Raw genomic sequence first — 24,452 nt, 5'->3', positions numbered from 1 at the left:
ACCTGAGCTGAAGTCGGACACTCAACTGACTGAGCCACCCAGGCGCCCCCCAAAATCAATTTCTTTAATAGATATAATAAAGCTATTCAGATTTTCTGGGGTTTTTTCCTGATGTGGATTTTGTTAAGCTGAAACATTCAAAGAATTTAGCAACTTTCTCTAAGTTAGCAAATTTGTTGGCATAAAGTAATTTATAATATTTTCATTATAATCCTTTAAATTTCTATACCATCTGTAATGGTAATTCCTTTTTTATTTCTAATATTAGTAATTTGTGTCCTTTCTCTTATTCTCGTGATCAGTTTCTATATTCTTAGATTGTTAAGATGGAACTATCAGTTACAGATTTTAGACATTTTAAAAAATATAATTTTTTAGCTATAAATTTCCCGCTAAGTACTACTTTAGCTGTATCACACATAATTTGTGTGTGATATGTTTGAAATTTGAAATATCATATTTTCATTAGTATTTAGTTTATAATATTTCTGATTTCTGATTAGTATTTAGTTTATAATATTTCTGATTTTGACCCATGAATTATTTAGATGTGTTTCCTTAATTTCCAAACATTTGGGTTTTTTTCTAAACTTCTTATTTTTCTTGATTCTAATTTACTCCATTGTGGTCTAAGAACATATCTATCTATCTATAGATAGATAGATAGATAGATATGAACATATATATATGTATGAACATACACATATGTCTAAGAACATATATATTCACATATACACATATATACACATATATTTTTTTTAACCCATTTACATTTATTGAGACTCGTTTTATGCCCAGTCTATGACTTATTTTAGAATACACCATGCCTACTTGAAAAAAACATGTACCTTAGAGTCACTGGCAGTGATAGTCAATAAATATCAGTTGAAGTGGTTAATGTTATTCAGTCTTCTGTGTCTTTACTGATTTTTAAAACCTTGTTGTTTTATCTGTTTCTGAGACAGTTGTGTAAAATCTCCAAGTTTCATCGTGGAGATATTTCTGCTTTCTTTAGTTCTGTCGGTTTTGCTTGTTATACTTTGAATGTGTTGTTAGACACACACACGTCTGATTGTTATGTCCTTATGATGAATTGACCCTCTTATCGTTGTGATATGTTCTTCTTGTCTCTGCTAATAGTATCTAGTATTTACTTTGAAGCTTATTTTCTCTGAGATTAATATAGCTGTTCTATCTTATTGGTGCTTACTGTTTCCATGACATGTATTTTTTTCCATGCATTTATTTTCAGGTGTAGAATTTAGTGATTCATCACTTACATATTACACCCAGTGCTCATCACAACAAGTGCCTTCCTGAATCCCTATAACCCATGTAGCCCATCCCTCCTGTCTGTGTTTTTATATTTAGCATATAGTTAGGCCTTGCTTTTCTTTAAATCCATTCTGGCAATCTCCATTATTCAGTTGGAGTATTTAGTTCATTGATAGTAAATGTCATTACTGATGTGGTTTGATTTAGGTCTGCCATGATTTTACTTGTTTTCTGCTTCTCTCTGTTTCTTTTTTCTCATATTGTTTTGGATTAATTGAATATAAAATCCTCATTTAATTTACCTATTGACTTTATAGCTTTACTTTCTCTATTATGTTTTAAAATTATTGCTCTAGGGATTATAATATATATCCTTAATTTATTTCACAGTCTGCTTAGCGTTAATATTTTACACTTCATATAAAATGTAAAAATCTGACAATTATATATATAAGTCTACTTACCACCCCAGTCAAACTTTATACTATAGTAACATGTATTATAGTGTCTTAAATTATAAATCTCCAATATAATATTACAGCTTTTTGCTTTAAATATAAATATGCATATATATAATATTAAAAACATGGGTAATTTTGGTTTTTTTTAATTAGGAGGAAAATAGTCCTTCATACTTACTTATATCTTTCACGAAAGCATGAATTTTTCTCTAATGTCATTTCCATTCGGCCTGAAGAATTTCCCTTAATATTTAATACGGTGCAAGTCTCCTGTCAATGCATTCTCTATTTCATTTTATCTGAAATGTATTTATTTCATTTTCTTTTATGAAGAATATTTCTACCGAATTACAGACTATTGGGTTGACAGTTTTTTTCTCATTACGGGAAAGATTTTGTACCATTGTCGCTTGGCCTGCATAGTTTCAGCTGAGAAGGCATAAAACTTTGAGTCATTACCATCTGGTATGTTGTGTGTCTCCTTTTAAGATTTTTCTTCAGTCTTTGACTTTCAGATGTGTGCCTAAATGGAAGTTCGTGAGGTTTTAAGAAGTAATTTTTCTCTCTTTCTTAGATTTCCTGTATTTTTATTTATTTCGACTGTATTGCCCTTTGCTTTATGCAGCATGGCCACTGTAACTGCTTTACTGTCCTTTATTCTAATTCCAGCATCTTGGTCATCTTAGAAAATATATGGTTAACAAGCAATTAACTTGGTTTGATTCATGTGTGTCTCATAGGAAGGCACACAAATCTCAGTCTGCCCATTTTTTTCCTTCACTACGCTGCCTACAGCCTGCCCCATACAGCGATCCTTTGGGGTCGGCAGAGATTTGGACAGACCTCATGTGCCATGTTTGAGGGTCCCTTTCTCTGGATTTCTCAGAAGATGAGTTGTGGCTGAGAGAACTTAGGAGTTTTGCCTGTGATCTCATGGATAGTGGCTGAACTTCCATAACAACAACAGGCGTTTACAAATCCTACTGAACCTTTACTTCCTGTGGTTTATCATCCTCATGCTGAGCGTTTAATGGCTTAAGGAAAAAGGAAGCATAGCACGGTGGGCATAGAAGCATACCATTTTTACCTTCACATTATTGACGGTTTGGTCCGGAATTGTCCGTACCCCTTCATGGCAGCCTACCAGATCTGTATGCGTGTGGCCCCGTGGTTTCTGAATTGGTTATATATATCCTGTCGTCATCCTTGAAAGTTTTGTCTACGTTTTCTGCCTACACCTGTGCTGCTGTTCAATGCCTGCTGGTTTGGTTCTCAGAACCTGTAGTGCAGAGCATAAATGTATTAAAATAATGGTGATCATGGATCTTTTGAAAAATGCAGGCTTTCTAGAGGCTCAGTTTTGAAGTCATTCTTGGGTTGCCTCAGTTTCTTGATGATACCCAAATTCATGCAGAATGTACACAAACATCCAGGATTGAGGATGATGTTGGTTTCCTTTCAGGCACTAGCACCTAGCTTTGTTCTGCTCAAAATACCGAATAATCACTGCCTCTCATGGTAGACGCAGATGAAGTCTGGGTGACTTGTTAACCTCAATATGGAGGTGGACTGGCGTAGGATAGAGAAAACCACCCTCCTCATATTGAATGGATATTTTGGCTTTGCTCCCTGCCTTTGGCAGCTTCGAGATCTGGCACGAAGAGTTTTCAAGCAAGACGTTTCATTGTTAAACTATGTCAATAGTCTTGGTTATCAGGAGAGAGCACATGTGAAGGCACAGAAATCTCATTTTACTTTCGTGCTGGGAGGAGTTGTGCTTCTTCCGTGCTGTACCAAAGTAAACACCTGTGGCTGACCCATTGATTTTAGTGAGAATTTACAGAGATTTTTAAAAAATAATAATCCTTCTATGACTGAATTCTTGGACAGGGATGGTGCAACAGATTAATGTCTATCTACCCAGTGGCAACACTTTAGGTTTAGGGTCATGCTGACTCTGATATGTATTAGTTGTGGGTCCTGGAGACAGGAAACACTCTGAAGCTTTGTTTTCTCATCTGTAAGATGGAAGGAGAACAGAGAACCATAGAGAACTGTAGGGGCTGCAGTTTCTGACCGTCCAGTGTGCTTTTCAGCCCCCTCTGTTGCCATCGTAACATCCCTTTCTCTAAATGAGAACACCTTCCCACTCCACGTGCAGCCAGGGCACCCCGCTCACCGTCCGAGAGGGGCACGTGATGTGGCTGTGCCATCCACACGGACCATCTTCAGCTAGACCAGTGCTTGCTCTGAGGAGTAGCCTTGGGACCAGAGACCAACCATTCGTAACCATGGAATCAGCGATGAAAAAAGGCTTGTGCTTTGCCCCTCGTGAAGGACGTGATGTAAGAAAACACGTCTGTGTTCGTTGGTGGTTGGTGAAGGCGAAAATCTATCTGCAGAAGGAAAGAATGAGGCCTGCGGACAATGAAACAGATACAAGAGGTGGGTGGAGAAGAGAGGGTCCTCCTTGGGTAGAGTCCAGACTAGAGTGAGCAAGTGAGGCACCTGGGTACAACGTTCAAGGAGGCATTGCCCCCAGGGCCCTGCAAGTGCAGGTGCGTACTTGCGTCCCATACTTGGTACTCTAGGCTCCTTGCTTTCCTTGCCCTCGGTGGCCCTGCTGGCGACCGTCTGAGCTTGAGTCCTTCCAGTAGCTCATATTGAAGTGCAAGCAGGTTATCGGGAGGTGAACCCTAAAAAAGACCTATAGGAGAAGGGGAGTGAGACACGGAAAGAAGGGCAGCCGTTGATGAGTGTGGGATGAAGCCACTTAACTGCTCGGCACCTGGACTCACCTCCCCAGGGGACCACCGGGAGACAACACAGAGTGTGCCCTGGGGGCAGCTGAACGTAAGGAAGGTAATGTTTTTTTATGCACAGTTCCTCCTTCTTCCTTGGTGGAGGGCTGCTCCGAGAAGCATTACGCCTCCTGCACTTCTGGCTTGTCCCATTCAGAGCAGAAGCCCCCCCTTCCCCCCACCCCCGGAAGAGTCATAGATGCTCACAGTGAGCAGCCTGGAGGGTGTGAAGGCAAATGAGAGGGGACACGGACAGGCGCCATCTTCTGGACTCTCCGCTGTCCCGACCAGCTACCAAGACTGGCATCCTGTTTCGCTTACTTGAGATCATGTTGGGTTCCCAGCGTTTGCCACCTGCAGAGTCCAGACTGGTCAGAATCTTGGAGTCATTGTCCTGGGAACCGGACACCTGCTGTCCTCCTGTTCCCCCAAAGGCCAAGTGCGCTGGGCATTATTGTCTCTCCCCTTTACATATGGGATGAATCGGAAGCCTGGAGAGGATACCACGGCGACACACAGCCTGTCTTGTTTCCACACGTCCCTCCCCAACACTGAAGTTGGATTGAAACATGTTTGCCTCACATGCACACCAGCAGGAAACCATGGCGGTCGAGAGGGGAGTCCCCATCAGTGTCCAGCAGCTATGATGTTTTGTTTCGGAAGTAGCAGAGCGTAGAAGAAGGGGTGAGCGAGGTGGAGAAGTCTGGGCCTTGCTACTTCTGGCCATGTGAACTTGGACCCATCACATAGCTTCTGCAAACCTCTGTTTGCCCCAGGATGTCCAGAGCGTTCTTAAAGGTTTCATGTGAAAATAAGTGACAGAGACCGTGCAGCCCCAGCACCGTGCCTGGCACGTGGTTGGCATTTTCAAATGCCTTTTGTGTCTTCTTGAAGCCAGCATGCCTGGAATTTTCCTGTGTGACCTGGTGGGTTCTGGAAGGTTTGGGCAGCCACCTGGAGGGACATGTCGGGGAGAAGACCTGGTTTTCCTAGCTGTGCCTGGTCATCGCACACCACATCTGCCTTCACCATCAGACTGAGATTCCTGAGAAGTTGGGGCTGGTGGTATTCATTGCCCCGAGCTGTCAGCACCTGGCTCAGTGCTCGGCAAGCGGTAAGGGCCTGATAAATGCTGCCTAGTGAATGGATGAGAGAGAGAAGAGAGAGCCTGTCCACATGGCAACTGGCAGGGTGTGAAGCATGAACCCGATCCCGTGGTCACTGCTCCAAACATCCAGCAGCTGCCCTTCCGCTCAGAACGCACAACCAGTCTTTCCACGCCAGCCCGCAAGGCCCCACGGTCTGGCTTATGCCTATTTTTCTGACACCCCTCTCTGCCCCTTCCATCTTCTTGCTCATTCCACTCAGCCCTTCTTCCCTTCTTCTTGTCTCCGGAGCTCGCTGAGCTTAACTCTAACTCAGCGTCTGCACACTTGCTGTCCCCTCGGCCTAATTGCGCTCCACGGGTCTCTGCAAACCTCACTTACACCATACAGGTCTCTGCCTAAGTGTGTCCTCCCTTGGGGTCTTCCCTGAGCACCCACCGTACTTGACCACCCACCCCTGAGTTTTCCATAACCTTTCCCTGTGTCCCATATCCTTTACCTGTTCCAGTCCCTTTGCTTCCGAGCACCTGTTGCTACCTGGGACTCCATTGTGTATTTATTCATGTGTCCTCTTGGTTATTGGTCTCTTGCACGAGAACATAAGCTCTGTGAGGGCAGCAGCGTTTTCCTCAGTTCACTCTTGTGTCCCCCAGCACCTTCTAAACAGTATATATACACATACATATGTTCATGTATACACATGCATGCCTAATGCATAGGCATACTATGCACACCCACTAAACAGTATGTATGAATACGTATGCACAGGCACTGAGCAGTGTATATATGCACACACATAAATGTACATGCGTATATGTATATATATACACACAGATACCAGTAAGCAGCATATATAAACACATGTGCACGTATAAGTGCGTATATACACATCTATAAATACATATGCATATATACACATGCGGTATATATATGCACACACGTGTATGGACATGGATAGATATACACACACACCCGGTAAGCAGTATATGTACACACAGGTGCATATACAGACACATATACACACATCTGTAGATACATATGCTTATATATACACACAGTATATATATGTACACACAGACATAAAGTATGTGAATATATACACGCATATACAGATATATACCCTTTAAGCAGTAACATATACTTCTTGACGTGTATAGGTATATATGTATATACATATACGTATGTGTGTATGTATATACTATACATATGTATATATTGCTGTATGTTGTACATTTTAATACCGTATATGTATACTGATATATATACTATAATATTTAATATTATATATACTAATGTTTAATATAATTAATATATATTTATTATTATATATAATTTTATATATTATAGTTCTATCTTTTAGACATCATACATAGGACATATAAAAATATATAATATGTAATTTTAATACTATATGTAGTATTAAAATGTACAACATACAGCAGTATATATATATGTATATACATACGCGTCTGTATGTATGGGTATACTATACACGTATACGCCTCCAGCAGTGTGTACACATATATACCCACATATATCCATAAACATGTACACACACCCACCAAGCAGTGTGTATATGCCTATACACGTAGGTGTATATACCTATACCTATATGTTGTGTATATGATACACACATACGCATGAATACATATAAGTGAATGAGGAACTTGGCAATTAGCCAGACGACCGATGAGGTTGGCTGACTGTTTATCTGCTTGTCTCTGGGTTGGGGTCCTCGGATGTGTCTCTGTCCCCCCGGCTGCAGATCTGTGTCTCACGTCTGGCCCTCCGGCTACCTCGGGTCCCCTGCAGCCTCGCTCCCTGCCCTCTGCATGCTCCCCTGACGCCTCAATGGTGGAGCGAGCACAGGCTCTCTTCTGCAGCAGCAGAGAGTGTCCAGAAGTGTCTGGAGAGAGAGAGGGTGAAGTGTTCCGCTCTGAGTTCCCTTCGAAGTCAGCGGGGCTTAATTGTTTTCAAGGAAGGAAGAGGAACCTTTGGCAGACCCTTCTGAGAAGTTTGCTTCAAAAGTGTCTTTCTCGGGTTGGCCATTGGGCCCTCGGCTTGAAGAACCGCAGGGTTGAAGCAAAATAAGCAGGAGTTGATTGAAATTCACGGAATAGCCAGAGGCAGTCTGCGCAGAAAATAGCAGGAAGTGGCACCGAGTTATATGATAATAGCTCTCTGTGTCCCTCAAAGGAAGGTTCTGGAGAAGACTGGGCAGGAGAGGCCCGTGATGATTCCAGACTCCGCTCTGCCTTACTGTGCAACACTGATCCTTTCCATACCCAAGCACATTATTAGTTGTCTCCTTCCACATTCCACACTTTCATCTACGTGTACATTCGTGGTGTAAAAAGATATATATCCGCTTGTTACCAGACTAACCCCTTTAGTGACCAGACTGCAATAAATCCATGCAGGAATTAAACAGATGAGAATTTCTTTTTTTTTTTTTTTTAACGTTTATTTATTTTTGAGACAGAGAGAGACAGAGCATGAACGGGGGAGGGGCAGAGAAAGAGGGAGACACAGAATCGGAAACAGGCTCCGGGCTCCGAGCCATCAGCACAGAGCCCGACGCGGGGCTCGAACTCACGGACCGCGAGATTGTGACCCAAGCTGAAGTCGGACACCCAACGGACTGAGCCACCCAGGCGCCTCAACGGATGAGATTTTCTATATGTAAACTTGAACGTGTAGAAACATTTGACTTAGGTTTTTTTTGTTTGTTTTGTTTTGTTTTTTTAGTGTTTTAGATTTTTTTTTTTTTAATCTTTTAAGGTTGCTGGGCCTCCAATATAATGGTAGCATACACAGCAGGAATCCAACGGTAAATGTTTACGGTAACTGCTCTGTCCTGGCATCGTTCCAGTTGTTTGCGATGGTTCTCTGAACAAGCTGGACAAAGACTAACACGCAAACGTTAAACAAACACGGTGAGGTGGTGACGATAATTGTTCTGCGGAAAATGCACAGCGCAGCAACCCGGGGCGGGGGCGGGGGCGGGGGGTGAGACTGCTTTCCTGGGAGGAGAGGACAACAGGGAAGGGTGCTCTGAGAAGGAGACATTTAAGCCAAGACCTGCCGAGAGGAAAACAGACCCTGTGAAGATCTGGGGGAAAGAACATCGTAGACAAAAGGGACAGGAGAATGCAAAGGCCCTGTGGCAGGGACAGCGGGCAGTGGGGCAGGTAACAGCAGATGTGTGTAAGATGCCCAGCCAGCACCGTGGCTGCCTCCATGAGGGCTTGGAGTATATCGTTGCTCTCTTTAGGAAAACACACAAGTTAATCAATTTACAGCACAAGGGGGTTAGAGAGATACGACTCCAGGGTCTGACAGAGCTGAGTTGGAATTCTGGCTTAAGCAGGTGATTCTGGGCAAGCTGCCTGACTTCCTGCGCCCGTGAGCTGTCCCTCTTATGTAAGAGTCATTTTTAGAATTCTTAAACACGATGCTTTTACTAGAAGCCTTTATTGTTTGTGCCGACATCTTTTATAAAAGATGGAATCCATTTCTTTTTAATGAAATATTTAGTCATTTCATATTAATTAGGTCGTGTTTGGCTTGAAGCATACGTTGGAGGAATTTGCCGGCTCCTGGGGACCGCTTTATTAAGAGCTGAATATCGCAGGAAATTCAGGCTCACTCGTGAATGGCTTTCAAGCATCGACCAGAGCAAATGCTCCATTACTGGCCCATCAGACAAACTTCCCAGCTATCTTGCATTTGCTGACCTCTTCCCATAAGGATGTCTCATTCTGTCCTCTGGACGAGCGTTTTCCGGCCTTCTTCGTCCATGGAGTGGTTCCAAACTTGCTTCACCCGAAAGGCCACGTTTCCAGCAGTAAGGGTGTCCTGGGGCACTTGTTCCCATGACTTTTTTTGGCATTTCCTGACACTGTGGTCTCCCCTGTCACTCGCGGCGGGGGAGGAGGGGATCAGCGAATATATAAGCAGTAACATTGATTTGTTTACAAAACACAGGATCCGCTCTTGGAATTACCTCCAAAGCCTCCTCCCTCCGCCTGCTGTCAGAAAGACTCCCCTCCTCCCCAAACCCAGGTTTTCCACGTGACTTGCTTGTTCTGTCCCTCATTCAGTTGGTCGCAATTGTATCCCCGGGATCCACTTTTGAGTTTTACCTTCAGTAGCACCTTCACCGGAGGTGAAGGATCCAGAATAATGTTTGATCACATACCTGGGCACCATGGCCCGGCCCAGCTGACACATAAAGTTCCCCATCACAACAACTGTGAAATTCTTCCCGAGGCCTTTCTTGGACCACTTCTGCCCATCCTCCCGGCATTCTCTGCTTCTGCCCTCAGAACACGTATGAATGACGATCCTCATCACGATATTAGTAAATAATGTAGAAAGCGATTACCATGCAGCCTTCACAACCACTCCGTAAGATAAGTACACTCCTGTCCCCATTTTGCAGACGAGCAAGTTGAGGAAGTTGCTGTCATATGCTAAGGTGCGCCGTGACACGTGCGGTTTCCTTACACCCCCAGAGGGTTGTGGTGATACAGTTCCTCCTCTCTCCCTCACTAGCCTCCATTCTCATGAAGCCGGCCCTTGATGGCTGAGACACAGCCTCTTCCAGAATGCCTTTCCCCAGTCCCATAACCTGGTTAGGATCCCTGTTCTGGGTCTTTTTGCCTCATAACCTCCCCCGCATCACTGCCTTTTCCTAAATAGTCATGATCTACCCATTTAGTCCTTCAGCGGGCCACCCATAGCAACCAGGTGCCTGCCGTGTGCTGGGCACCGTCTGGCCACTGAAGACAGAGCCGTGAACAGAAGAGAGAAAAGTCCCCGTTATCCTGGGGTTTATGACACAGGAGTGGGGACTGACCGTGGAGAAACCAATAAACCAAGATGCTTGTTCAGCGACAGGAGCCGGGCAGGTGGTAGAGGAAATGGGGACTGAGGAGGGGTCTGCCCTGTCACAGAGAGAGGTCTGGGATGCCTGCCTGATAAAATGAGTCGTGAGCAGAGCCTGGGGGAGGTGAGGGCCCAAGACTGGGATGTGCAGGGGAAGAGTGTGGCCCATCCAGGAAGGGCAGGGAGGCCGGGCAGGGAGTAGAGTCACAGACGTGCTTGGAGAGAAGGTGGGGCCAGGCCACGGAGGGCCCAGTGGCTAATGGTGAGTGACTTTGGCTGTTGTTGTTGAATGTTGTCTGCTGGTCCCGTTTAACCTCGAGTTTGTGGAGGGTGCCACATCTTCATAGCTGGCATGGTACCAGGCCCATGGCAGGCATTTAATAACTGTTATTCATCCAGATGAGTATTTTTCTTGAGGCCAACTTTTGGTTACTCCAGTGAGGCCGCCATTGGTGAGACGCCACATGGGCCTCCTGTGCTGTGAAAAATGTCCGCATCGTTTGTATATTAGATGGGAATGTTCTCAGCAGCAAGAAACCGAAAATCTGCCTTCCGGTGGTTTAAACAAAGAAGGTGCTGTTTTTGTGTGTGTTTCTTTCTCACATAACAAGAAATCTGAAGGTAGGTGACCCCATGATAACAGGGTTGGCATCTCTGAGATGCCCTTGGCCTCATGGTCACAAAGGGCTGCTGCAGCCCCAGACATTACGTATGTGTTCAAGGTAGGAAGGACAAGAAAAGTGGTGAAGGACAAGAAATTGGGACCGTCTGTAGCTATTTCCTGTTATCCCCAAAGCAAGACATCCTAGAAGCCTCCAGCAGACTAATAATATCTAATTGGCCAGAACTATGGTATATCCACTGGCTGTGAGTGTTTATGGATCACACTGCCTCCTTGAAGAAAATTGTTGTCCTATTATAGAGGAAGAAGGGGGAGGATGCGTATTGTGTCGTTCGCCATCATTGTCTGCCAGAGATCGTCTTCTTGTCACGTAGGGTGTCTAAACAATGGAATCCAGCATGATCACTGTCTTTAGTGAATGTATTTCATCCTGATTTTTTTTTCTTGCGTTTCCCCAAATTGGTTGTTTCCCAGAGTGTTGCTTCTGCGAGCATAGCCAGTGTGCTTTAATGCACCGCATAGCAATTTATTCACTCCACGGCGTTTACTAAGCGCGGTTTAGCTGGGGGTGGGTGGGCACACAGAGATTAGCGGAGTCTGGCGGGGGACTGAGGTCGGGGGGGCGGCTTCAGGGTGGCTCACGGAAGGGCAGTGCCAGCCTTTGTACCCGCACGGCTCAGAGTTCCCAGCTCGGCTCGGATCTCTGATTCTGGAGTCACCTGAACCCCAGAGGCTGGCTTGCCTGAGCTGTAAGGTAGAGGTTAGAGTTGCTGACCACCAAGGTCACTGACGATGCAGCCAGACAGGGACTTTCCTGGAGTCCAGCAAAGGGATTCTCCGCCAGCCTGTACCTCAGACTTTCCGGGGGAGCTTTTTAAAAACCACAAAATCCCAGGACCCTCCCAGACCTCTGGGTTTGCTGCAGAACCCACGTCGCCAGCACTCTGAATGGGAAGTCGGGCTGGGGACCCCCAAGCCGGGGCTGTGGAGGTTTCCAATACGCATCGGCCCCCTTCGCCCCCGGATGGAGGTGGTCTGCCTGACATGCGCCTTTCTTCCAGCAAGTCCCCTGAAATCCAGTCTAGCCAGCATGTGTTTATTTGTCTCGATAAATTGTGATTCACAGTGATGACATCAGTTCCTAATCAAATTAGAATAATGAGGAATGTTAATTGGGTGCTTGCCTTTTGTCAGCTTGGGTGGCTTTGGCCAAATTGCTCACTCTCTGCCTCATCAGCTGTCATTTCTCCTGGAAAGGGTTCTGCGCCGCCCTGAGAAGGAGCACTGGTGCCCCTGGGGACCCACCTCTTCTATTTTGAAGTTGGAGGTTCTTGGACCCTGGCAGTCACATGGTGGAGAGGAGGAGCGTCCACCTCTCCTCTGGAGCACCTGCCATGAGTTCATGAGGCTGGAATGCTGCGTCGGATTCAAGAGATTCCCGCCCCCCCCCATCACGTGGTTGCCATGGGATTTGGAGCTGGGAGGAACAGAAGCCCCTTGTCTTACGCTGCAAATGCAGTGGCACAAGAATGCCAACCTGCTTGCGGCCACATGGGGCAGGGTGGACACAGTTGTAAATGAAATCCAGCTCCCTTGTGGACTCTAACTCCGGCCTGGAGGTCAGGGCCAGGGAGGCCTTGGGATCAGGAGGTGGTGATGCCTGCAGGGACTGAGGCGATGGAGGGCTTGGCTTGCAGGAGAGCATTCTAAGCAGAGGGAATACAGTATGCTCCCGCTGGGAGTAGAGGGCCAAGATGACAAGTTCACATGTCTGAGCCCCTGAGAATTTAGGGTTGGATAGGGAACCGGGCAGCGTGGCCCCTGCCTTCATGATGCCTGGGTTCTGACTATCAGCCAGTGAATACGGATTTATAATCCCCTGTATGGGGGCACCTGGGCAGCTCATTGGGTTAAGTGTCTGACTTCGGCTCAGGTCATGATCTCACAGTCTATGAGATCGAGCCCCACGTGGGGCTCTGTGCTGACAGTTCGGAGCCTGGAGCCTGCTTCGGATTCTGTGTCTCCCTCTGTCTCCACCCATCTCCCTCTCTCTCTCTCTCTCTCTCTCTCTCTCTCACTCACTCAAAACTAAATAAACATTAAGAAAACTAGTTTCCAGGGTGCCCGGGTGGTTCAGTCAGTTAAGCTTCTGACTTCGGCTCAGGTCATGATCCCACCTTTTGTGGGTTTGAGCCCCGCATCGGGCTCTGTGCTGATAGCTCAGAGCCTGGAGCCTGCTTCGGGTTCTGTGGCTCCCTCTCTCTGCACCTTCCCCCGCACTCTCTCCACTCGCATTCTGTCTCTCTCTCTCTCAAGAATAAATACACATATGTATCTCTATCCCTATCACTATCTCCATCCGTATTTCTATATCTCTGTCTCTATCTCTGTCTCCGTCTCCATCTCCGTCTCTGTCTCTATCTCTCCTGTACGAAGGACCACAGGATTCATAATCCCATGTGGGACTCAGCACAGGGTTCGTAATCCAAGGTGTGGAACCACATGTGATTCCTAATCCAGTATATGAAGAAGCAGCACAGGATTTATAAACCAGCATGTCAAGTAGCTTGATAAAAATAGGGACCTCGGGAGCCCATTGGGGAGAGTGCTAAATACAGTCTGTAAGGATAAAAGGAAGCTTCCTGAAGAAAGCAATGAATGGGCAGAGTTAGCAGGGGAGACGGTAGGGGAGGAGGCAAGAAGGATAAGAAGATGGCAGCCGGGGTGGAGGCATTCTTCGAAGAAATTCTAAAGGGTTGGAGACAGTTGGGTGGTGTGTGTATTTGTGTGTGTCACATGTCAGGGGTCACAGAGGCAGGGAGGGCTAGGAATGCCAAGATACAGACCTTGAAAATTTCCCGAAGGCGGAAGAAAGCCCTTGAAGGGCTTCGAGTCCCATTTTTCAGAAGCCTCCACTAGGCAGAAGGACGTCTGCAGAGATCAGAGCAGAGGTGGGACCGACCGGTTAGGAAGCTGTTACAGTGAAATTTTCCTGTCTGAAATGTCACGCGTTAAACTCCGAATAGCAGGAATCGCTCTGGTCACAGGGACTCATGTAGCGAGGACGCAGGCCTTGGGGTTGGGCTGGAATGTGGGGCGCTGGGAAGCACAGACTTGGGGAGCTGAGTGCCCTCGGCCCCTCCTCTTTCTCCAGGGCTCAGGGTTGGATTCCAGGCATCAGTCTGTCCGTCACCCACCAGCCCACGTTTACCGGGCGCCTGCGTGGACCACACGCTCTGCTGGGCTCCTTGGGGAGCTGCCTGGAGACCTGGTGCGGTCAGTCCTGATGCCCACGGGTGGGAGAGTGAGGATCACGGGGGTGCTTGGCCGAGTCGCTCAGCCACAGGTGGATGGCCGTGAGGGACATGTACAGACCGTTTCGTGTCCTCTGGTTGCCATAACAAAGAACCATGGGCTGGGTAGCTTAGAACAAAAGTGGATCTCGCTGTTCGAGGGCTCAAGGGTGGGTCCATCATGTGCCTCTCTCCTAGGGGGGAGTCAGCAAACCTGTGTGTCCCAAGCTCTGCCCGCACGGTCACATCACCCTCTCCTCTGTGCCTTCTCCCTTCTCTTCTCTTACTGTAAAGACGCCAGTCGGATTCAGAGCCCATCCCGATCCAAGGAGATTAATTTTCTCTGCAAAGACTCCTTTAGCCACCTAAGGTCCCATTCCCAGGCCCTGGAGGTGAGGACACAGTCTCTTGGTGTGGACATCTCTTGTCCAGAATAGCTGCTCAACCGGTAAGTGAGCTGGTTCTTCCCTTCCTCTTTGGTCTTGTGGATTCCATCCCCTGTGTCTCCTCACCCGCCTGAGAGAAGGCCTGGGGGCTGTCCCCAAGTGTCCCCACTTCCTTGGCTCTGCCGCGGGAAGGGCTCCACTCAGCCACCACAGCCAGAGGAGGAAATGTTGCCTCGACCTGCCCGGACCTCCCACCGGCACCCCTGCCCTTCCTTCGGGTGAATCCCCTCTGGTGGTTTTGGTGAAGGCCTGGTGGTCATAATAACAGCTGCCATTTGTGGAGTGTCTCTGTCCCGGGAGCATTATTTGTTACAATGCCGTAAAGAAGTAAAGAACGCTAATCTCGTTCAGCACCTGTGCCGTGCGGCACCACACTGCGCCCTTCAGACACATCCCCTCCCGTGTCCTCACAGCAGGTCCTGGAGGTCCCATTTTACTGATGAGCAGACTGAGGCTCAGGGAGGGTGGGCGACTTACCCATGGTCACACGGCAAAGAGCTGGAGTATAAGCCCCAGAGCCCAGACTTTCTGCGTGTCTGTGACTTCCCAGCAGATGTTCATCTCTACCCGGTGCACGAGCCTTGCCTTACGTCTCTCGTTTCAGCCCCGATGTCCGGGTCGGGGCGATTCAGTTGTTGTGATCAGCCTGGCTTGGCCAAGGAGGAGGTGAGGGCAGAGATAGGCGGGTGGTCCCACTCGTGGTCAGCAAAGAGGGTTAGGAGCAGAGCCCAGCTCTCCTGGTCCTGGGTCCAGCCTCCTGAGTGCACATAGAGTGCTTCTATGAGGTCTTAGAAAGTAGACCCAAGTCCTCAGTTTACCTAGGAGGGAGTCAAGGCACAGCCACGCTCGAGAATTCATCAGCGTTGAGCCGACAGGGCCTCCTCCCTTGACCCCCCTTCGTTTGCTTGCGAAACCAAACTTCCAAGCTGTCCCCGGCCTCCTGTGCCGGCCAGCCTTCTCTGTCTTGTTCTGGAAAGTCACAGTTGCAAGCTCCGTTCAGAGCCCCGGGTCTCTTTGAAGGCTGGGGCTCTAACTGCACTTGGAAGAGCCTTCTCCAGTCCCTCCCCTGTCCCTGTCTCAGAGCAGTGGTGAGAGCCATGCTTCCCCTGCCCAGGAGGTGACGGCCCTCTCTTGGCACCTTTGCCCTCTGTAACTGAGGAGGGTCACGGAGGTCTTTATCTGCCTGGCCACGGAACCGGGCCCTTGCACGGACTCGAGCTAACCACAGCCTAAGCTTCCTCAGCCGATGCACACGGCTGGGCTTGGGGGCTCCCAGCAGTGCCTGCCGAATGTCTCTTGGGAGACGTCACCGGAGGAGTAAGTGATGGGAACCGCTGTCCGCTGCGTGTCTGCCTGCACGTGTGGGCCTCGGGGACTTGTGTCCAGGGTTCTGGAAGTTCTCTGCTAGGATGCCCGCAAAGCCGGGGGGCCCTGTGGTGCTTTTGCACGGCACACCCTTGCCTCCTGGTGTTTTATAGTTTCAAGTTCACCGGAAAGGAGCTTCCGTGGGCCTTCAACCTCACGTCACTGACTTTAGTGCCTGGAGATCATCTTGGTGGAGGGTGCGTGAAATGTGCTATTTAAGACGTTAAGATTCGGGACATTCATCGCCGTCTGATATGCTGGGCACTCCTCCTTCCTGGGTCTCATTTAGTTGCGTGTAGTTTCCCTCCTCCGGTGGCCCAGGGTGGGCTTGGCGAACTCAGTTCGTACGGAGGCCGAGACCGGGGCTCAGAGAGGCAGAACCGAAGCGTGAGCTGGAGTCCAGGCTTTCCCCACTGTCTTGTATCTGCTCAGACAGATTCGCGGCATGGCAGAGCTGAAAGGAGTCCGCTTTCCAGCAACGTGGCGTGCCGGAGAAACCCCCGGGCTCCTGATCCGGGTGCCCAGGCCCAGGAGGCCTTATCCCTGGCCTTCTTTCTGTCTCGAGTGCCCTGTCCTCGGGGAGGAGGCATGCTGGTGAGGAGTGCCGGCTGGGGAGGCGGAGTCTGGGTTTGAGTTGCAGCCGTGAGGAGGTCAGCAAGCCTTCCTTTATCTGACAAATGAGAATCATCATGGGAGCTACCTGTACTGGGTTGAAGAGTATCCCCCCAAATTCGGGTCCTCCCGTATACTCCTCCGTTGCCCCATAAGCCTCTTCCTTTTCCATCGTTCCATCTGTTGGTGCTCGCCCTCTGGCACTAACTCCTCCAGGGAGCCCTCCCTGATGGCCTGTTTTCCCACTAGCCCCCCGCTCCCCCCGGTAAGGGGTCACTCCAGAGTCAGACTGTCTGGCTTTGGCTGTCCGTCCTGACACTTAGGGGCTCGTTGGACGCTGGGTGTCCTCATCAGTGCCCTCGGGGCACTCCATCCCGCTCGAGGGAAGTTGGAGGCTTTACTGGAGAGGCCCTCGAGCAGATTACCAGGGAGAGCGTTTGCCCAGCATCTGGCCTGCAGTCCAGCGCTCGGCATGCGGGAGCTGCCGTCACTGTGTCACGCTCCACCGTCACTCCCCCAGTGCCCACGCACCTTAGATTGGGGGTCGCCAGGAGCAGCCTCCGAGGCTCTTGAGTCCGGGGCACCGGAGAGGTGACAGCAGCACGGGGCAGGTGGGTTGGGAGGTGAGTCAGGGGAGGAAAGGCAGCAAACTGCCCGTAAAGGACATTCCATCGAGCCAGGTGCCCCGTGGGCCAGCTCTCCCTCCGACTCCGGGAGCCTCAGACGTCCCCCACGGGACGGTCAAGGGGCCTGGGGCAGGGCTGCTGCTCCTGCAGGACTTGACTGTCCAGTGTCGCCAGTCTGCTGCCTGGGCAGCAAAGCGGGCACTTTTGGCGGAGAGCATCCTTGAGCCCAGAAAAGCAGGGCTGGCCAGCAGAGGTGCGCACGGAGGCAGGGAGGGCCCGGGGGTGCGGGTGGGCAGTGACACCGCATTTCTGGGAGCTGCAGGCATTGGTGCGTTTGTCTGTTGTCCTCCCGGTCTGTGCGCTCCTTGAGGGCGCTCCTTGAGGCTGTATCCGCAGCTCCTTTGCCAGCACACAGCCCTCGCTCGGTCTAAGTACCTGCTCAACAGGTGCTTCTGGTCCGGGTCTCGTCTTACAGGTGCGGAGAGGAGAGGTCGTGGCCTGGCCAGCCCTGCTCCGTCAGCAAGTTTCCGGAACAGAGACTCAAGCCCAGAGGGAGGAGTGTGGGGAGGGGCTGACTTTTTTTTTTTTTTTCCCTTCCATTTTGGTAAACGTTGGCCTGAATGTTCTCCCCGTTGGCCGTTGCTCAGGTATGCATCGTGCAGAAGCGGGACACAAAGAAAATGTACGCGATGAAGTACATGAACAAGCAGAAATGCATCGAGAGGGATGAAGTACGGAACGTCTTCCGGGAACTGCAGATCATGCGGGGACTGGACCACCCTTTCCTGGTCAACCTGTGGTGAGTGATCGCACGGGGGGCTCCTGTGTCAGCCTCACTGTGGAGCCACGTGCTCGGGGGAAGCTTCTGCCTGGTGGAGGCATAGCGAGGACACTTTCTGCGCTCGGATATTCTTCGGGGTATTTTGCGGAGCGCGTACTCCAATGGCTATCTTGTGAGGTGCATGCTCTCGTGAAATCTGGAAGAATCTGCTTGCTGTTCTTAATATGTATTTTTAAGTTTATTTATTTTGAGAGACAGAGTGTCAGCAGGGGAGGGGCAGAGAGACAAAGAGAGGAGAGAGAGATTCCAAGCAGGCTCTGTGCTCTCAGCTCGGAGCCCGAGGTGGGGCTTGAACTCACGAAGCGTGAGACCATGACCCGAGCCGAGACCAAGGGTCAGTCGGACGCTTAACTGACTGAGCCATCCAGGCACCCTAGCACCTGCTCACTTTAATTTTAATCCTATTCTCTTATGTGATGAATCAGAGTTGAAAATAGATTTCGAAGGGAAGGTTTTTGTATTTCCAAGAAAACACATGGAATGTTGTAAGAGAAGCCCAAATAGAGGGGAATTGAACTCTTTAAAAAAATAGCTCCCATAGTGTTGATGGCAAAAAAGCCTCAGGAGGGTTGCCCAGTGTGGATGTGCTAAACTCCAGGTTCCGAATATGGCGCCCAAGGCCTGCCATTATCCATGTTCTAGAACTTTCTCTCCATCCCCTCCCTGGCTACTGTCTCTGCTTTAAATTGGCATCCTAGAAATGCTACCTGCTCATGGTTTCCTGCCCCTGTGTCTTTGCAGTGGTATCTCCTCTGCCTGAAATTTCCACGTGCGTCTCACCCCCGTCTGCCTCTAACCAAATCCTGCACATTACTTTCATCCTGCTTAGAGGTCACTCGGGGCGGGAGCCTTCCCTAACCCACAGGCCAGCTCAGTGCCCCTCACCGTCTCCACCTGCTCTGTGCTTGACCCACCGGCACAGCCTTTTCCGCAGTGAGCCCGGATCCAAATCGCTGGCTTACTTGTCTGCTTTCCAAGGAATAGCTTGCTCCCTGAAGGCTGGGGTGCCATCTCTTGGTTCTTCGTCTCTGAGAGTCTCACGCGGTTGCAGACGTGTTGGAGGCATTTGCTCAAGGTTCCCTGAGCGGGATTTTGTTGAAGGGACAGGACAGGCTGTTCTAGGAAACACATTCTGCACCTCCGTTGGACATCCTAAGGGACCCCCGATGGGGAAGTCGAGTCTAGCTCGTCTTCCTCCTACGGTATCACCCATTATGTCCGTTGTGTCTCACGCGCAGAGCCCTCCGAACAAGGGTGATGGAACAAGGGGCCATCAGCTGTCCTGCTTGAGAAAACCATGCAGGCCAATGCCGCACATCTCCATGGGGACAAGCCTACCTGTGTGGTACACGCTAGAGCCTGAGTAGCAAGTCCAAGTCTCCAGGGAGGGATCCAGACACTTCAGTCATTTGGAAACGACCAGTGAAGCCCCTCGTGTTGCAGTCACTCTAGAAGGAAATTTTTCAAAAGGAAATTTCTACTTTTGTTTAATGTTTATTTTTATTTTTGAGAAAGACAGAGCATGAGCGGGGAAGGGGCAGGGAGAGAGGGAGACACAGACCCTGAAGCAGGCTCCGGGCTCCGAGCTGTCCGCACAGAGCCCGACGCGGGGCTCGAACTCACAGACTGCGAGATCATGACCTGAGCCGAAGTCGGACGCTTAACCGACTGAGCCACCCAGGCGCCCCTAAAGAGTAAATTTCTAATCAGAAAAGCAACATACGTTTATTGCAAAACACACGAAATAAAATCCATATGAAGGCAACGGTGATTCGAATCCCACCTCCCCTAGATTACATTTTGGTGTGTAATTCTCTTTGTATTTCTTTTCTCGTATCGATATGACCATATATGTTATTGGTATAAGAACGAATGCATGACAGGGTGCCTGGGTAGCTTAGTCAGTTGAGCGTCCGACTACGGCTCAGGTCATGATCTTGCAGTTGGTGAGTTTGAGCCCCACATCGGGCTCTGTGCTGACAGCTCAGAGCCTGGAGCCCGCTTCGGATTCTGTGTCCCCCTCTCTCTCTACCCCTCCCCTGCTCACGCTCTGTGTCTGTCCGTCTCTGAAACATGAATAAACATTAAAAAAAAAAAAAGACTGAATGCATGACAATTTTGTGTTCTGCTTTCTCAAATTAATAGTCTGGTAGGAGCGTGATCTGCTTATTATTGCAAATTCTTTGTAAGTGATTTTTAGTAGTTACATAACGTTGCATAACATTCCACCATGGACATGTTCAGTGAGACGTCTAGCCTGTGTCCTGGCACAGGGGCGATTTAGGGCTGTTTCCAGTGGGAATGATGCTTAGATGGGTAGGTCTGAGCTGAAGCCTTTCCAGGGGACTCCTTACAGGGGACCACAGGGGTCGGATGGATGTCTGGACGCGTGATACGTGTTAGGTTCAGCCCCTCGGAAGGCACCACCTTTCCATGCTGTGTTTATGTGCTCCGAGTCCCGGGTAAATGTCACACCCGCACGATTACGTGAATGCGCAGGGTAAGAGAGGGAGCTCTGTGCAGTTGTTGGGCGTTGGTGGTGTCGCATTTCCATTGGGAGCAAGAGGCAGTGAATGGCTGCTGGTCTTCGGAGTCACGTCTTGAACTATGTCCCATTAATGGCGATAATAAATGCCCTGGCTTACTGCTAGGACTGTTTGGAGGATACACTGAGCGAGCGCAGCGAAGGCGTGCTTTCCGTGCATGGAAATACCGCTGACAGAGAGTACGTGCGCACGTATGGGAATACGTGATAGTAGAAGGATGATGGGTGGGCAGTGCCCCTTCAAGCTCCGAGTGAAAAGGAGTGCCATGCCCACCAGTCCGTTGGGCAGGACGGAGTTCCGAATGGCTCAGGATTTATGCAGAAACTTAACCTTGCCCCCGCGCGCGACAGAATCGCTTGGGTTGTAGAGCTGGGAAGTCCAGCATTCCCACTGCCTGTGGCCTCTACGTCTTGCTTTCCCCCGGCTCGTGCTGCCCACGGGTTGCCCCGACTTCTGTCAGTGGAACCGCCCAGCAGAGGGCCGAGGTCATGGTGGGATTGACCCGGCTCGGGTCCTGTGCCCATTCCTGAAGCAGTGGGGCGGGGGGAGGGGGTGGGTACGTCTGGGAAGGGAGGATGAGGGAGGAGCTACGGAGACCTGCGGAGGGAGACTGGCTCCTGGCTCCAGGGAGTGGTAGAGACCGTCCCTGCCGCGTACAGGGCCTGCCACCTGTGCTTCCTGTCAGCAGGCTGCCGTCGTCCTAACGTCCTGCAAGGCGAGGGCTGTGGGCTCCCTTTGTCAGAGAGGGAGAGCAGGGCTCAAAGCAGCTCACTACCTCCCGGAATCCATCGAATTGCAGTTCAAACTCAAGACCATCCCGCCGTGCCCTGAGGTTTTCAGCTCCTGCCGGGGAATGACTGCGAGCATGTCTTGAGGAGTTTCCTTAACTTTCCCAGTCCTCCGAACGGCCTCTTTGGTTTCCGACTATCATCCTAACACTGTCGTCCCCATCATACAGGTGGGGTCACTGACTCATACCGCCAGTAAGTGGAGGAGACAGGACGGAGCCCCGGGGTGTCTGGTGTCAGCCCAGACCCCACAGCGGCTGTGAGAAGGCCCCGGCCCCCTGCCCGACACCCTCGGGCCAGGGCCTCTGTTTGGCTGGCTCTCTGGCCCCCGCTGGAAGGGAGCGCCGTGTGGAGCTGCTCGTCGGGGTCCTGAGGACGCCGCCGCTTTGTATCGATTACAGGTCAGCTTTTCATCTCGTTTACGAGGAGGGTGAATTTATTGCAGCCTCGGAAATCCTCACTGTGCCCCCTTCTCACTTGCTGGCGTGTTCCCGACCTGGTGAGGTGAAGGCTGGGCACGGATTCTTTGCATGGCAGTTTTGCGTCCGAGCAATGAAGAAGGCTGTGTGCTCCCGAGCCTGGGATGATCCAGGGTGCTGTCTGGGGGTCCTGAAGTGATGCTGTTCTGCTCTCTGGGGCAGGGCAAAGGGGAAAGGGGACACTGGGGAGGAGGGTGCGGGAGGTGTGTGAGTGGGAGGCCTCAAGACGTGGGGAGGAGAGAGACGGGGGGCCACGTTTCGGCACCTGGGCTCCGGGTCTGACCTCCCGGGTTCTTGGGGCGGCCCTGCCTCTTGCAGTCTTTGAGGGTGCAATGGACTGAACCGTGTCCCCCTGTCCCCCAGCCCGTGCACTGATGCCCTGTCCCCCAGTGTGACCGTATGTGGAGACAGCCTTCAGGTGGTTATTAGGTGACATGAGGTCATTAGGGTGGGTCCCTGGACAGAATGGACCGTGGCCTTAGAAGATGAAACGTGTCTCTCTGTCATGAGGACACAGCAAGACGGCGGCTGTTTGCAAACAGGGAGGAGGGCGTCACCGGAACCCAGCCACGTCGGCACCTTGATCTCAGACTTGTCTCCAGAACCGCGAGAAAATGACCTTCTGCGGCCAAAGCCTTCCAGGTCCCGGAATCGTGTTGTGGTGTCCCTGGCAGGGGAATACGGAGCCCTTGAGAGCAAACTGACTCTCTTCTTTGTGTCTCAGTTTCCTTACTTGTAAAATGGGGAAGGAAGGATAACTATGTCTTACGCTGGTTGTAAGGGCCAGTGGGCGTCCTCCCGAGCAGGTGCCCACAGGCTCTTGGGCGAGAGGCGGCCACTGGGTCTCGGGTCTCGGTTGGCATTGATGTTCTTAGCACCTGCTCCCTCGGGTTGGCCTCCGCCGCTTGGACTGCTTACCTGTGCCCTCATTCTATTTTCAAAACCCGTTCCCTCTCACCCGATTGCCTGTATTTACCAGAGTAGCTGTTAAAATGGGGCGTTTACGATGTCTCCGGTGACTCCCCTGCCCATTTTACTGCTGACGTCACTGTGGGAATGTCCTGGCAGGACAGGATGAGGACAGGCAACCTACAATTATTTTACTTTACTTTACTTCCTTTTTTAAAATTTTGTTTTGAGAGAGAGAGAGCACACACGAACTTGGGGGAGGGGCAGCGTGGAGCCCGATGCGGGGCGCATTCCCACGACCCTGAGATCGGACTCAAAATCAAGTCAGACGCTTAACCGACCGAGCCACCCAGGCGCCCCATTTTAAACAGTCCCCGTAGCAAGTGTGGATTTCTAGAACCTTCCCTGAGTAGCCACGGACTGAGTCAAGACACAGGTCTCTGTGCACCACTCGGAGCCAAGAAAGGACCACTTGAAGTAGAAGCTGATACATCTTTGAGTGTTGAGACTTCGACCGAAGTGAAACTGTGCAAGGTGTTTACATGTGGAAGTGCTCTGGCTGAAGCAGTGGGGTGGGAAGGACTTTGCAGGGGGGGGGGGGAGGACAGAGACTGGAAGCACCCCCCCCGCCCCCACCGGGAACTTGTGGTGAAGGATAAAAGCCCTTTATAGTCCTCAGTCGCTGAACAGCCTCATTTCCATAAAAATAATCATCCTTGGCCTTGACTATTGCTACAGCCTCCCAACTGGCATTTCGGCATTTCTCCGTTCAGCCACGGTTATCCATCACCACTGTGCCCTCCTGGCGTGTCTTAGTCCTTCCCGGCTGCCGTCACAGATTATGACAGACGAGGTGGCTTACACAACAGAACATACTTCTCGCGGTTCTGGAGGCTGGAGGTCGAGGTCAGGGTGCCGGCCCGGGAAGGTTCTGGAGAGAGCCTTTTTCCTGGTGTGCTGCTGTCCGTCAGTGTTCTTGCTGGGTCCTCACACGGGGGGAGGGGGAGAGAACACGCTCTCTCTTGTTTCTTCTTAAAGGGCACTGATTCCATCATGAGGGCTCCACCCTGATGACCTACTTGACCCAAAGGCCCCATCTCCAAATCCCATCCCACTGGGGACTGGGTGGGGAGGACACAATCGTTAAGTCTATAACACAGGGCAAATCTTATCCACGTGCAAATCTGAGGTCACCATATCTCTGCGCAGAAGCCGTCAATGGCATCCCAAACCCCACAGGCTAAATGTCTCCCCGTGACCTCGTGACCTGGCTTCTGACACCGCACCAGCCTCCCCCGCTGACGCCAACCTCTGCTACCATCTTGGTCCATTTCTGTTCCAGCCAAACCTACCGATTAGTGGCACCTGTCATTCGTCTTGCTGTTTCCATGT

General features: G+C 50.2%; 1 protein-coding gene across 2 annotated transcripts in view; it reads left to right on the top strand.

Annotated features, from left to right (window-relative positions):
• Positions 1-24,452, top strand: part of STK32B (serine/threonine kinase 32B) — a 393,873-nt gene that overhangs the window by 108,278 nt on the left and 261,143 nt on the right. For both annotated transcript variants that reach the window (XM_047092009.1, XM_047092008.1), the window contains exon 3: positions 18,145-18,296. In XM_047092009.1, coding sequence (XP_046947965.1) covers positions 18,145-18,296 — 152 coding nt within the window. The remainder of the gene's footprint in view (positions 1-18,144; positions 18,297-24,452) is intronic.

The sequence above is a fragment of the Lynx rufus genome, unplaced genomic scaffold, assembly GCF_022079265.1.
Source record: "Lynx rufus isolate CCGP_SWC_20201006 ecotype Redwood Valley unplaced genomic scaffold, mLynRuf1.p SCAF_3, whole genome shotgun sequence".
NCBI lineage: Eukaryota > Metazoa > Chordata > Mammalia > Carnivora > Felidae > Lynx > Lynx rufus.
The sequence above is the reverse complement of the archived record's forward strand: the minus strand, read 5'-3'. Positions and strand labels throughout refer to the sequence as shown.